At 37.6% G+C, this 13,997-nt stretch overlaps 1 protein-coding gene across 5 annotated transcripts in view; it reads left to right on the plus strand.

Moving 5' to 3' along the window:
- TPK1 (thiamin pyrophosphokinase 1) overlaps nt 1-13,997 on the plus strand; it is a 350,875-nt gene that overhangs the window by 168,871 nt on the left and 168,007 nt on the right. For all 5 annotated transcript variants that reach the window (XM_046020778.1, XM_046020781.1, XM_046020780.1 and 2 more), the window contains one exon: nt 610-682. In XM_046020778.1, coding sequence (XP_045876734.1) covers nt 610-682 — 73 coding nt within the window. The remainder of the gene's footprint in view (nt 1-609; nt 683-13,997) is intronic.

The following is a 13,997-nucleotide window of genomic DNA, read 5'->3' on the forward strand; positions in this document are numbered from 1 at the left end:
TAGGGCATCTAGAAAATGTCTTTGAACTGACTCCTGCTCTGCAGAGAATGAGTAATCCTCCTCCTCCTCACGTGTTCTGTTCAAATTTGTTCAAGTTCTGAGCTTGTGTGAGGCATAATAATGTAAAGGTTTGTATATATGTAGAAAGTAATATGGAAAGGTTTTAAGGTTTTTGAGCTGGGAGTTTATTATATTTTTTTTTTTTTAAGATTTTGTTTATTTGAGATAGAATGAGACAGAGAGAGAATGAGTGGGGTGGGGGGAGAAGCAGACTCTTTGCTGAGCAGGAAGCCTGATGTGGGGCTTGATCCCAGGAGCCCAAGATCATGACCTGAGCTGAAGGCAGACAACTAACTGAGCCACCCAGGTGCCTCTGAACTGGGAGTTTTTTTAAACCAATAATCTTTTTTTTTTTTTTTTTTTTTTTTTAAAGCAGGATAAACATTGACTGACAGTGTGACTAGTTTTATGTATTAGTTGGGTATGTGGAGTTACTCTTAACCGTACTGTATGGAAACCATGAGTGTAAGACATCCTCCTGGCATAGTTGTAAAGGTTAACAAACAAATAGTCTTAATTAGTTGACTTACTTGGAATTCTTTGTTTCAGCTTTTTGCCTGAATTCATCAGTGGAGACTTTGATTCTATTAGGCCTGAAGTTAAAGAATATTATGCTGTCAAGGTAAACCGTAAACACTTTATATTTAAGATCTCGTATATGATTGCCTTTCTTATGTTCTTTCTGGCTTTCTTGGTGTGTGTGTGTAGGGATTTAGAAACTCTTTGGTTATTAAAAATTTTTTTATAGCAATTGTAATACACATTGAAATAGGATTTAGAAAATGGCAAGTAGAAACACAGGCTTAGTAATTCTTTCACCGTCGGATATTCATTAATGCTTAGTCCTTCATGCATATTATTTTAAATGAGTTTATATAGGCTTATTTAATAATATACTGTTACTGCCTACAACCTCGTTAGTTAATATATATTTTTCAAAAGTCATTTTTAATCTCATTTAATGTATACACTGTATTTAATTTAACCAGTTCCCAGTTGACTTATTTTTAAGTGTTGTCTATTTTTTGCATTGTAAACTAATAAACAGACTTGTAAATGAATGTTTATCAAAATGCATAATCAGGTGTCCCCAAAATTTGAGAACCATTTTTTTTCTTTAATTTTAGTTTTCTTAAAACTGTTATTACCCTGTTCTGAATAAAACTATTCAGTACAACTTGAAATTAATAATGACATACCACTTATTAGGGTATTCATTTTATCACTATTGTGCAAACCTCCCAGAGATCCTTACTGCTACAAAGAATGCATATATGATCCAATTAAGAATGATAGAAGACACATAGGAGTGTATTACAGTAATTAACAATTTAAGCTTTCACTGGTTTTAGAGGACAATGCAGAGTTTTTTAGATAAAAATTATAGCTCAGCAGTTCAGCCACAACACCATCATCTGTATTCTTCTGAACTGGTATTAGCAAATCGCACACACTTGTAAAAAACTGCAGTTACTGAGATAACAATTTTAATTCTTTATAAGGCATGGGGATGAGTGAGATAAATTCTGAAAGAAGAAAGGGAGTGAAACTTTCATGGGAAGAAAAGAAAGGAGAGAAGGAGGAAAGGAAGGAATAAAAGGAAGACATGATTCTAAATGACGACACAGAGATTCCAAGTTTCTAATGCATAGGCTGTTATGATTTGGAAATTCTGGGGCTGGCAGCGAATGCAGATCTGGGCATGTTCTCTCTGCCCACCAGCTGATCAGATTCTCCATCAGCAAATGAAGACTGTTCCCAAGTCAGTGTTTGATATTCATGCTCAATTACTTTAACATTGGCATCTTTCTGTTCATTCCCCACAGCCTCACTTCTCATTAACTCCATACCTCAACCTCTTTGGGTTGGAAAGCCCTCAGCCTTGCTTACAATGCAGAGTTTTATAAATTCAAAGATATTAATCATATTTTCAGAAGCAGAAGAAACAGCAGGAGAGGGAGGAACAAGCCGACTTAGAAACAAGTTGAAGATCTGGCCAGATGTCTTTTCTCCCCTTTTCTTAAATGCTGCTGCTTGCTAGAACTGCAAGTGTCAATCTGATCATTCCTATCCAGGAGGGGGAAATAACAGAAAGTGAGGGGAAGCCAGCTCCTTAATTTCTGAAATCAGTGAAATGAGGTCAAGGATAAAGGAAAATTTGGGGTTAAGTACAATTTGATGAATTTCTCTTACAACTTCTGCTTCAATTTCTTTAACCTCAAAGCTAATTTTTATTTATTAAGGTATAGTTGTTAAAGTAAGATTAGCTCATCTAATAAATCCTACATTGCGTAGTTATAAATTGATATAGTGTAATCCAGTTTTTTTCAAGTATCAGTGGGAACTCACAGCTTTGAACTTTTCTGATCTGTTCCCAGAGGCCACCAATGATGTATTTTATATAGCTAATGTGCCCTATATAACACATAGTGAGTGTTTAGCTACAGTTTTAATAATAATGCTAATGACAACAAGTTAATGCTGCATTTCAGACAATTCATAGAAACCATTATCTCCAATTTAGGTAGTCTTCAAGCTGCTCTTTTACAAATGAAAGAAGGTGATCTCTGCTTTCAAATACTTTTTTTTCCCTTCTACCTGCTCTGGGTTTTCAGTGAAGCTGAAACTGGGACTGTAGTGAAGAAAGTCGAATAAAGAAGGAGTTTAAAATGCTGAAGTTTCTTAAAATTATAAAGTGGGTTTTGCAGCCAACATTTATTCACACAATTTTTCCCCAGTAGTCTTTGACCTAAAGGAAAAACCCAAGCTTGCATGATAATATAAAACTTCATTTCTTTTTAAATTTAATTTAATTTTTTTATTTTTAAGATTTTACTTATTGAGAGAGAGCGTGCATGAGCATGAGCGCTGGGAGGGGCAGAGGGAGAGAGAAAGGAACAAGGAGATTCCTCATGGGGCTCCATCCCAGGACCCTGAGATCATGACCTCAGCTAAGTCAGATGCTTAACCGACTGAGCCACCCAGCACAGCTGACTATACAAAACTTTAAATTGGTTTGCCTGCCTAATTTCTGAGAACACTAAAATATAGAGTATTAGAGTATTTGAGTATTTGATTCTCTGGCTTTTTTTTTTTTTAAGATTTTATTTATTTGATAGATAGAGATCACAAGTAGGCAGAGAGGCAGGCAGAGAGAGAGAGAGAGGAGGAAGCAGGCTCCCCGCTGAGCAGAGAGCCCGATGTGGGGCTCGATCCCAGGACCCTGGGATCATGACCTGAGCCACCCAGGTGCCCTGATTCGCTGGCTTTTAAACAGAATATTTTATATCCCAGATCTTGCCATCTGCATTAGTTATCTATTGTTGTGGAATAAATTATACTAAATTTTAGCAGTTTGAAATGGCAAACAATTTTTATCTCACACACTTTCTCCAGGTAAGGAATATGGAAGTCAATTAACTAGGTGCTTCTGGCTCAAGGTTTCTCCTGAGGTTAGAGTGGAGCTCGGTTTTTCAGTCATCTCAAGGTTGCACTGCAGCTACAGAATTCTCTTCCAAGATGGATCATGTCATTGCCAGTTGGTCTCACTGGCTGTTATTTCTCCATGGTTAGTGACTGGAAGCATCAGTTCTATGCCATTGGGCTGCTCACAACATGGCAACTTGCTATCCAGAGAGGGAGGGGAGAAGGGAGCGAGAAGGACATGCATGCAAGACTGAAGTAGCTGTCTTTCTTGTGACCTAATTTCAGCAGTGATACACCATCTTAGTATGTCTTCTGGCAGATGCTGCTAGTCACACAGACCAACGCTGGTACAGTGTGGGATCAGACTGCACAAGGTTGTCAATGCCAGATGGCAGGAATCTTTGGTAGCCATCTTGGAGGCTGGCTACCACGCCATCTGACTGACTTTGTTCAGTGTTAGGCAGTGAGAAAGATGTTTTAAGGATGTCATAATAGATTCCTGGTCTTTAGTGATATGTAAGAAGGAAGAAGAAAACATTAGCTATTAGTGTTCCTTCTTTGACTCTTCATATGCATACCCACAACCCAACCACTAGTCTTTATGTTCATAGGTCTTATTTATTTATTCCTTTGGGTTTTAGACAGGTAGGGAGAGTTAAGTCCACCACTTAATTCCATATGGTCCATAGAAATGCATATGCTATGCCTTTCTTAATTTATTTCATAAAGCTTTCCTTTTCAGATAGTGCTGGAAGATATTTGCGTTTCTCCTTTTGCCTCTGTGTCTCAGTTCTTCCCAGCGTGGCTCATGATACTAGCTCTGAATGAAGAATGTCTCTTATAGATTTTCCCCTGATATTTTTGTTTGTTTATGTATTACTCTCTGAGTCACTATTCCTTGATTCAAGTCTAGAATCATATATTTCAGCCTTCTTAATTACCCAATCTAAATTACCCACATTTATTTTAGTTTCCTGAGAACTTTTTATTTTATTTATTTATTTGACAGTCAGATCACAAGTAGGCAAAGAGGCAGGCAGAGAGAGAAAGAGAGAGGAGGAGGAAGCAAGCTCCCTGCTGAGCAGAGAGCCCAATGTGGGGCTTGATCCCAGGACCCTGGGATCATGACCTGAGCCAAAGACAGAGGCTTTAACCCACTAAGCCACCCAGGGGCCCCACCTGAGAACTTTTGAAGAAACTGTTATATCATGGAACTCCTGATATGCTTTGATTGACATGTGGTCTATGGAGTCTTGACTAGATATTGGGGGGGGGGTGGTTTCCAACATGTTTCCTTTATATTTAGGAGATTAAGGGACTCGTAGCTGTATTTTAAGTGCCGTAAAGAGCCACAAAATAACAAGGTTTTTCCAAAAATGTAGGTGTGTAGGATAGATGAAAATATTTGATAAATATAATGATGAAATGTACAATAATTTAAATACAATACAAAATTAAACAATGTTATGTAGCCCAGTTTTCTGATGAAAAAGCTAAGGTCCATAAAGTTTAAATGACTCAAAAGCAAATGGTAGATCTGGTCAGAGACAGCTCTTGGGTCAATATCCATGACTTCTATTAAGAAGAAGTTTGTTAGAGCTGGGACTCAGCCACCACTACTGCCTGTCAACACACTATATCTGGCCTGTTGGGCAAGTTGCTTGCACAAGGTATTTAGCATCCCGGGGAATGAATGCCAGTGTCACCACCAACGGGTTGACAGTCAGTGTGCCCCGACATTGTGCCTCCACATTTCCATCATGCCCTTCCCTTCCACCCTCAGTGCTGGGGTGGCAGTGGTTGGGCCAGACTAAGAATGCCCAAACTCGTAAGTTATTAAATTAGACAAGCGCTGTTTATAGGACACAGGATTGAGCCAAGACAGAACATTGGAGAACCAAGGTTATTTGGTAATAGAAAATTAGCAAGGGTGTAGGTAGCCTATGAATGTCTTCCTTTGTGCTACAGATGAGTGTTTTGGCATTCCAGAAAGTGTTACTATAAACAGAAGGCCTTGTGCTAGACCGTAAGGTGAAAATGACTCTTATTTTAAGTCAGGAAAAGGACTCTTGATCTAAGTTCTGATTTTACCTTCTTTGTTAATCCTTTCAAGTTCTGGAATAACACAATAATGTGTCACAACAGTGGTCAAAAAAATACTAGAACATGGTGTGGGCCAAAGACCCTGGTAGAACTGAAGTTGCAAAAGCAAGACTTGACTGAAACATACAGTGACCCCTGGTATAAATGATGAATGAGACTAGCAGAAAGGTTGGGTTGATGCCAAAGCACCAATTTTCTATTAAAGCCATAGCAAGATCATTCTAGGCTACCAGGTAGTTCTAGCACTGTAAGTTCAGGAGTAGAAATAGAGATCCAGGCATATTACTCTCCTTGTCTTTCATTATAGCTTTTTCAGAATTGGAAAGATAATTTTTTTTAATCAAATAGATGAATTATTGAAGAATATCTTATACTAAATCAGTGTTTTCAGTGAGGTTTTCTCGTCTCTAACACTGGTTTGACTGTACCCAAATTTTTGAAGACTACCCTTGAAAGACAAGGGTTTTTAACCCTTAATGTTTTTAACCTATGCTCCTTTTCATAACTATAAGATAGTAGGAATATTATATGCAATAAAAAGTTGCTCATCATTTTACATCTCATCTTAATGACTGTTACTTCTTTAAATGTTTCTGTTACGTCTTTGGAGACTGAGGTTTTGGGTTCAGATTTTACTTTCACCTGTCAGAAAAATGGGAAATTGGCTTCTGGTTGACATTTGAATAGAACGTCTGATTTTTCAAAATGGACTGTAAATGTTAATCAAGAAATGCTTTTGTATTAATCCAAATTTAAAGATGAGGACATTGATTCTCAAACAGTGGGGGTGGCAGGTAGAGCTAGGTATGGTACTCAGGTGAAGACGTCAGATACCACTGAGTCTTGGCTATTAGTAGAGTGTATTGTAGTTTGTGGATTTTTATAAATAGTAATGTCATGACTTCCTGGGCTAACTGTACGAATTATTTTTGGAGTTGCTAGCTTGCATGTATGAAGTCTTACTAAGGCACATGAAATTAAATCAGCCCTGGCTTTCTCATACACTTGTAATAATGATCATGTAATGTTAGACATGTAGAAGTACTCTAAAAGTTCTTAGGTGGTAGTATTATTTTTTTACTGTCTAAAATTGTTTACATAAGAGCTTTTAAAAAAATACTATTCTCAGTAATACTGCTTTTAAAAAGATTTCAACCCATTTATTTCCGTAAGTGTACAATTTATGGACCTAGATTTAATAAATCAGAATAAAAATTACTGAAAATATCCTTTTGAGTTTGATAATGCCTCAGGTTCAATTCTATTTAAATTTCATAGAATCTCCAGAGATATTTTTAATCTCCAGTTAAAAACATCTCTATTAATCTGTGGAAGGTCATGAATCTTATTATTTCCTCCTCCTAGCTGTATCTCTTTTCTACTTCTATTTGGCCACGTGCCAACAACTTTTAGATGTGGTCCAATTAATTTAAAGAAAATGGCAAACTGGGCTGTTAGAAATTGTAAAATGTTAGCCAGTTTGACTATTATACCATACAGAGGAGACTATATGACTGTATAAAGCTCAACTCCATTGACTGGTATATTTCTTTAAAAAATAAAACAAAAACCCCCGGAGTGTAGTAAATTCTTAGGCTTGCGCATTAAGACTAATTAACATATGTTGAGATATAAACCTCTGTTAAGGGAATTATAGACAGGCAGTTTCCATTGATAACTGAGTGACAGGTTCCTCACTTTATATTGTTTAACTGGTTGGCTCATCCTTATTAGCATCTCCCCAGAAGAATGATGAGACAGGCAGGGGACATTAAGTGGAAGGATCTCTCCAATACACCTTAATTCTTATGCTTGCCTCAATCATAGTCCTTTCAAATTGACTTTATTTTAAATGGTCTACATTTTTCAAAACCTGTTTTGTTTGAGTTTGTTTAACATATTTTAGGCATTTAAAAAGGGGAAGTCTATGCACTTTACATTTTTAAGAACTCCTGAGTGCCTCACAAATGACCTCAGCCTGACTGCCCAACTCCCCTAATCCTACTCTGTGTTCTCTAGGGCCTCTGTTACTCTGTCTCTTTCACTCCTTTGTGTGGCTCATGGGACACCCCTACTCATCACATTCCCTTGCTCTGCTCCCCACCTATATCTGTTGGGACTCCTTCCTTTGTACTTTTCTTGCTGAGTTTGATAGAATTTTTTCATAATTTTCTTCTTTGGTGTCTGTTAATCCGTGATCTTCTGCAGCCTGAGGTCTATGATCATTCATCCTGGTATCCCTAGTAGGAAGTGGCTTCTCATCACAGAAGCAGGTATGTAATCCTGCTACTGTAATCAGCAAACCTCTGGTGCCACACCATAGCTGATACAAAAAAAGATTTCTGTGACCAAATGGATTTGTGGAATTTGACATTCTGTATGCCCCTTTTGGAAATTCTTCATGGAAAATACCATTTTAAGGAAGGCTGCCAAAAATGTAATTTTGTTTTCCTTCCTATTTCTCAGTGAGTTTGACTACCTACAACACGTGATGCACATTGGTTACCAGATAAGTCAAAATGTATTTGGATGGTTCTAATCCTGTTTCATTGTTTCAGGTTCCTTCTACCTTTGAAAGTTGATAGGAAAAAATAATCACCCCAACCTTGAAAATAACAGTATTAGACAACAATGATTTTAAAGTGCTTCCAACATGCCAAATATTTTGTACGTACTTTTAATTATAAATTCATGTATCTTTGCAGCAAACCCCATTAGGTCAAAACTATTCTCCACACTTTATGGAGATCATGGAAAGCACAAAGATATTATACAACTTGCCCAAGCTTACACAGCTATTAAGTGGTTAAGTGGGATCTAAACAAGCATTCTGGCCCAGGAATCCACATTTTTTCTTAGGCTCTGCAATAATCCTCTAGTGGAAAGGAGGGAATTTTCTCAAAGCAAAGTGAGGATCAGGATCAGGTACTCAGAAGTTCTGTGACCTCCTTTACTGTGTGTGGCATTTAATTTCCCTTTTCTACTTCTACTTAGTTTTTTTTGTTTGTTTGTTTTTGTTGTTGTTGTTTATTTACAGCATAACAGTGTTCATAGTTTTGGCATCACACTCAGTGCTTCATGCAGTACGTGCCCTCCCTATTACCCACCACCTGGTTCCTCAACCTCCCACCCCAACCCCCCCCACCCCACCCCCCCCGCCCCTTCAAAACCCTCTGGTTGTTTTTCAGAGTCCATAGTCTCTCATGGTTCATCTCCCCTTCCAGTTTCCCTCAACTCCCTCTCCTCTCCATCTCCCCATGTCCTCCATGTTATTTGTTATGTTCCACAAATAAGTGAGACCATATGATACTTGACTCTCTCTGCTTGACTTATTTCGCTCAGCATCATCTCTTCCAGTCCCGTCCATGTTGCTACAAAAGTTGGGTATTCATCCTTTCTGATGGAGGCATAATACTCCATTGTGTATATGGACCACATCTTCCTTATCCATTCATCCGTTGAAGGGCATCTTGGTTCTTTCCACAGTTTGGCGACCGTGGCCATTGCTGCAATAAACATTGGGGTACAGATGGCCCTTCTTTTCACTACATCTGTATCTTTGGGGTAAATACCCAGCAGTGCAATTGCAGGGCCATAGGGAAGCTCTATTCTTAATTTCTTCAGGAATCTCCACACTGTTCTCCAAAGTGGCTGCACCAACTTGCATTCCCACCAACAGTGTAAGAGGGTTCCCCTTTCTCCACATCCTCTCCAACACACGTTGTTTCCTGTCTTGCTAATTTTGGCCATTCTAACTGGTGTCAGGTGGTATCTCAATGTGCTTCTACTTAGTTTTAAGTAATTGGGCAATAGTACTCACCTAGGCTACCTTCGGTGCTGGCTGCCTGCCCGTGCCCCTCCTCACTTTCCAGTTTTGAGGAGACTTGGCAGGGAGCCCTGGCAGAGGCTCCTTTTTTCCTTAGCATATTCAGAGTGGCTGTGAAGGAACAACGTCCACACCAGGATCTGGATGTGTCCAGGAACATTATAAACAGAAGTGTACTCAAACGTCCTAATTGAGGAAGAATCTCTTAAGCTCTTTGTTTCAAGGATTTCCATGACCATCCCCAAGTCCGTGCTTCACTAGGAGGACTGACTGTCACAGACTTAGCATATAGTCATACTCTTGGCTGTGATTTTTTTCTTTAATTGAAGTATAATTGATAGAAATACATTGGTTCCAGGTGTACAACATAGTGATTTGACAATTCCATCACCATGCAGTGCTCACTGAAAGTGTAGTTACCATCTATTAGCATACAAAGTTACTAGTATTATTGACCATAGCCTCTGTGCTGTACTTTCCATTTCCATGATTTATTTCTTTTATAACTGGATAAGTTTGTGCCACTAATCCCGTTCACCTATTTTGCTCATCCCCCCTCCCCATCCTCTGGCAACTACTAGTTTGTTCTCTGTGTGTATGACTTTCTCTGTTTTTTTGTTCCTTTGCTTTATAGATTTTGTATGTAAGTAAAATCACATGATTATTTGCCTTTGTCTTGTTTATTTCACTTAGCACGATACCCTTTATATCCATCCATATTGTCATGAATGGCAAGATTATTATGGCTGAATAACATTCTGTTGTGTATATATACCACATCTTCTTTATTCATTCCTGTATCCATGAACACTTAGGTTGCTTCCACACCTCAGCTATTGTGAATAGTGCTGCAGTTAACATAGAGGTGCACATCTCTTTTCAAATTAGTATTTTTGTTTTCTTTGGGTAAATAGAAGTGGAATTACTGGATTACGTGGTGGTTGTTTTTTAATTCTTTGAGGAACTTCTGTTTTCCACAGAGGCTGCACCAATTTACATTACTACCAATAGTGCTGGGAGGGCTCCCTTTTCTCTACATCCTCACCAATGCTTGTTTTTTCTCGTCTTTTTGATACTAATCATGCCTGTGATTTATTATACCAAAAGGATACAAAGTAGAATCAGTGAAGGGAAAGGCACATGGGGACAAAGTCTAGAGAAAACCAATCATTAGTTCCAAGAGTTCTTTCCAAGTGGAATCACACAGATGTGCTTAATCAAATTGTGACAATAAGTGGGAGTATTTTCACCAGGGAAGCTCAGTCCCCAAAATATTACTGGGGGCATCCATATGTAGGGCACCCACACCCTCTGCATTGTGTGTATCAAAATTCCAGACTCGCAGGAAGAAAACAAGCAGTTGCTCAGCGTAACCATATTGAATAAACAGTTTAGGCACAATAGGCCACTATTAGCTTTTAAAGAAAAAAAAATTTTTTTTTTTTTTCTTTATAGTATAAGGGAACTATTTAACATTCAAGTTCTTAGTTGTGAGCCAAGGGCCAACCTTGTAGGCAAAGCTTTTTTAGGATAACAGTCTGAAGCCTGCTATATTAACACCTTTGGGCACTCTCTTCCAAAAGAACTCTGGCTCTGCTTTTAGGAAAAAAGCCATCATTTAAGACCCCATGTTGTTCTAAAAAGACTTTTGACTTCCACTAATGGAAGTGGTGACTTTCTTGTTTGGAAAGCTATAGTTTTCATTCAATGCTGTGTTGAAAGGAAAGGTTATCTTATAACACCCAGGGCAGTGAAGATTGCACTAGATGAGAATGTCTCTTTATGTTTGGGATTGGATGGAGAATTGCAGCAAGGTTAAATTGCATTTATTCTTTTCTTTTATGCGTGATCTAGAAAACCAGAAGGAGAACACTAAATTTTATCAGGCAACCTGTTACTTGGGGTTTTTAAGAGTTTAATCATGTGACATTCTTGCTGAAGAAATCATTATTTGTAGGCTGTCATTTGATGATAAAAAAAATCTTTTTAGTTTAAAAGTAAACTGTTTTTAGAAGTTTGGTGCATAAAATGGAAGGAGCAATCTACTGTAGTATGCTTTATACAATAAAGAGGAAAGTGGGAAATGGTTATTTTGTGATTACATTTCTATAGAGTAAAAGACCATTTTCATACCTATATCAGAAACATAGATCATTAGATTCCAGTTGGCTTTGTCTAACTAAACTTAAGAACTACTTTGGGCTAATTTTGGATCTTTATCTTTGATTATCTGGAGTATATGTCATTCTGCATTATACCTGCTATACTCTTAATCTGACAGGCAGTTTCTTGTTAGAATTCTAGCCAGTTCAGTTTATTTATTTATTTATTTTTTAAGATTATTTATTTATTTATTTGACAGAGATCACAAGTAGGCAGAGAGGCAGGAAGAGAGAGAGAGGGAGAAGCAGGCTCCCCACTGAGCAGAGAGCCCAATGTGGGGCTCAATCCCAGGTCCCTGAGATCATGACCTGAGCCAAAGACAGAGGCTTCAACCCACTGAGCCACCCAGGCACCCGGCCAGTTCAGTTTAATGAATGATTATGGAAACTCATTATTAAATATTTTAACATATTCAAATTTTAGAAGGCTCTTTAATATGTCTCCCCAAAATATTTTTAAGTGTATATCATGCTTACGTACAATAAGAAAGGCAACTTTACCATTAAGTAGAGGAAAATAAAAAATAAAGTGTGTGAGAGCTAGAATTTTAATACTCAATAAAACTCTTTATCTTTGAGCATTGGGCAATGAGAGACTGTGGACTCCGGAAACAAACTGAGGGTTTCCAAGGGCAGGGGAGTGGGGGGGATGGGTTAGCCAGGTGATGGGTATTAAGCAGGGCACCTTTTGCATGGAGCACTGGGTGTTATATGCAAACAATGAATCCTGGAACACTGTATCAAAAACTAATGATGTACTGTATGGTGACTAACATAACATAATAAAAAGAAAATAGAAAAAATATTTTAATATGATGGAATAGTATATTATTTTGTTTTCTGAGCCAACTTGAAAGGTAATCTTTGATAGCTTTTTGCCTCCTCTCTTATACCCTGTTGATTGACACCTATTTCCACTTCCAGAAATGTCCATTTCTTTCAAACTGTTCTTCACCGCTCAGTCCTCAATCTGATAAACCACTTCCCATTTCATGCCTGCTTCACACTCCAGAATTATCTTACCTTTCTCTTCCTTGCTTTCCAATGATGTCCTCTTTCTCTTAGTGAAAGTGATTTCTTTGCTTATTAAGAAGCAAGTATAGCAATTAAATTAATTCACAGTAAGAAATTCATGATGAGTTATTTTCCTTACTGTTATATTTTAAGAAACTCTTTACCCTCCTCTACTACTAGTGGGAATACGGAATTTTTCATCTTTCCTCGAAAGCACCCGTCACCATATATCAAAGATCGTAAACAATTTTCCTGGTAATTTCATTTTCTCTAATTCTAAGAAAAATAAGCCAAAAGAAACACTTATAGACTGAGCTATTGAGCATAATGGTAAGTTTAAATAGCAGAATTTTCATGAATATAATGATAAATATTGTGATAATATTGTAAGTTAGGAAAGCAAAAAAAAGGAGAGCAAATAGCTAAGCATTCAGTGCCCATTTGCCGCACTCAGGTTTTTATACCCTGGGCTACTATGGAAACAGCATGGGGTCAGGCAGGAGTCATGTCTTTGAAGAGCTAAAGGATTTTCAGGTACTTAAAACTGGAGAAAACCAACTAAATCAAGGTTCAGAAAAAATTATAAAGGCATTTTTCTGCTTCAGTCTGCCAAAATACCCAAAGTTTAATTAAACAGGGTTGAGTACAAAGTATGGTTAGTTAACAGTATGGGCTTCCAATCACATAGAATGGCCTCAGCAGTTGTGTGATCTTGGGCAAGTTATTTAATCTCTCCAAACTTGAGTCTGCGTATCTTAAATGTGATGATGACATTTACCTTATAAGGGTATTGTGGGGATGCAAGAACATAACTCTTGTAAAGCGACTAAAATCTCCTGTAACAAAAGATGTACTCAAATAGTAGTTATAGATGTTATTAATTTAATGAGGAAGACAGTTAATTATCAGCAGATTACAATGTTAAGATTCTAATTTTAACATAGTTTTAAAATTCTCTGATTTTCCAAAGAATTAGGTTACATTTTGTTAGGAAAAAATCTTAGGTTATTGAAAAGCATCTTCGATTTTATAGCTACATACGTATTGCATTTAATTATGCGACGTGAGAGGCTATATGCAAGCCATCCAAATAAATATTCAGAATCGGTGTGCATGTGGTACCTAGGAGGAAATAACACTTCTGAATTCTTAACCTTATAAACTCAGCCCATAAAGTTACAGTAGAAGTCTCAGAGCCCCATAAAATCTCTTCAGGGTAATTTGCACAAGTCCTTTCTTGTCCTGGGTAGATGGATGGGCACCAAATGACTTCACCTAAAGTGAGTAAGCTAATAGCAGATTTGGGAATGCTTTCACCAGACTTAACTCCTTGCCTCTAGTTTTAATGAGGCCCAGTCTCTCTGTGGATATAGTGTATGAAATAACAACTGATATGGTACTGTAAT

The sequence above is a fragment of the Meles meles genome, chromosome 10, assembly GCF_922984935.1.
Source record: "Meles meles chromosome 10, mMelMel3.1 paternal haplotype, whole genome shotgun sequence".
Taxonomy (NCBI): Eukaryota; Metazoa; Chordata; class Mammalia; order Carnivora; family Mustelidae; genus Meles; species Meles meles.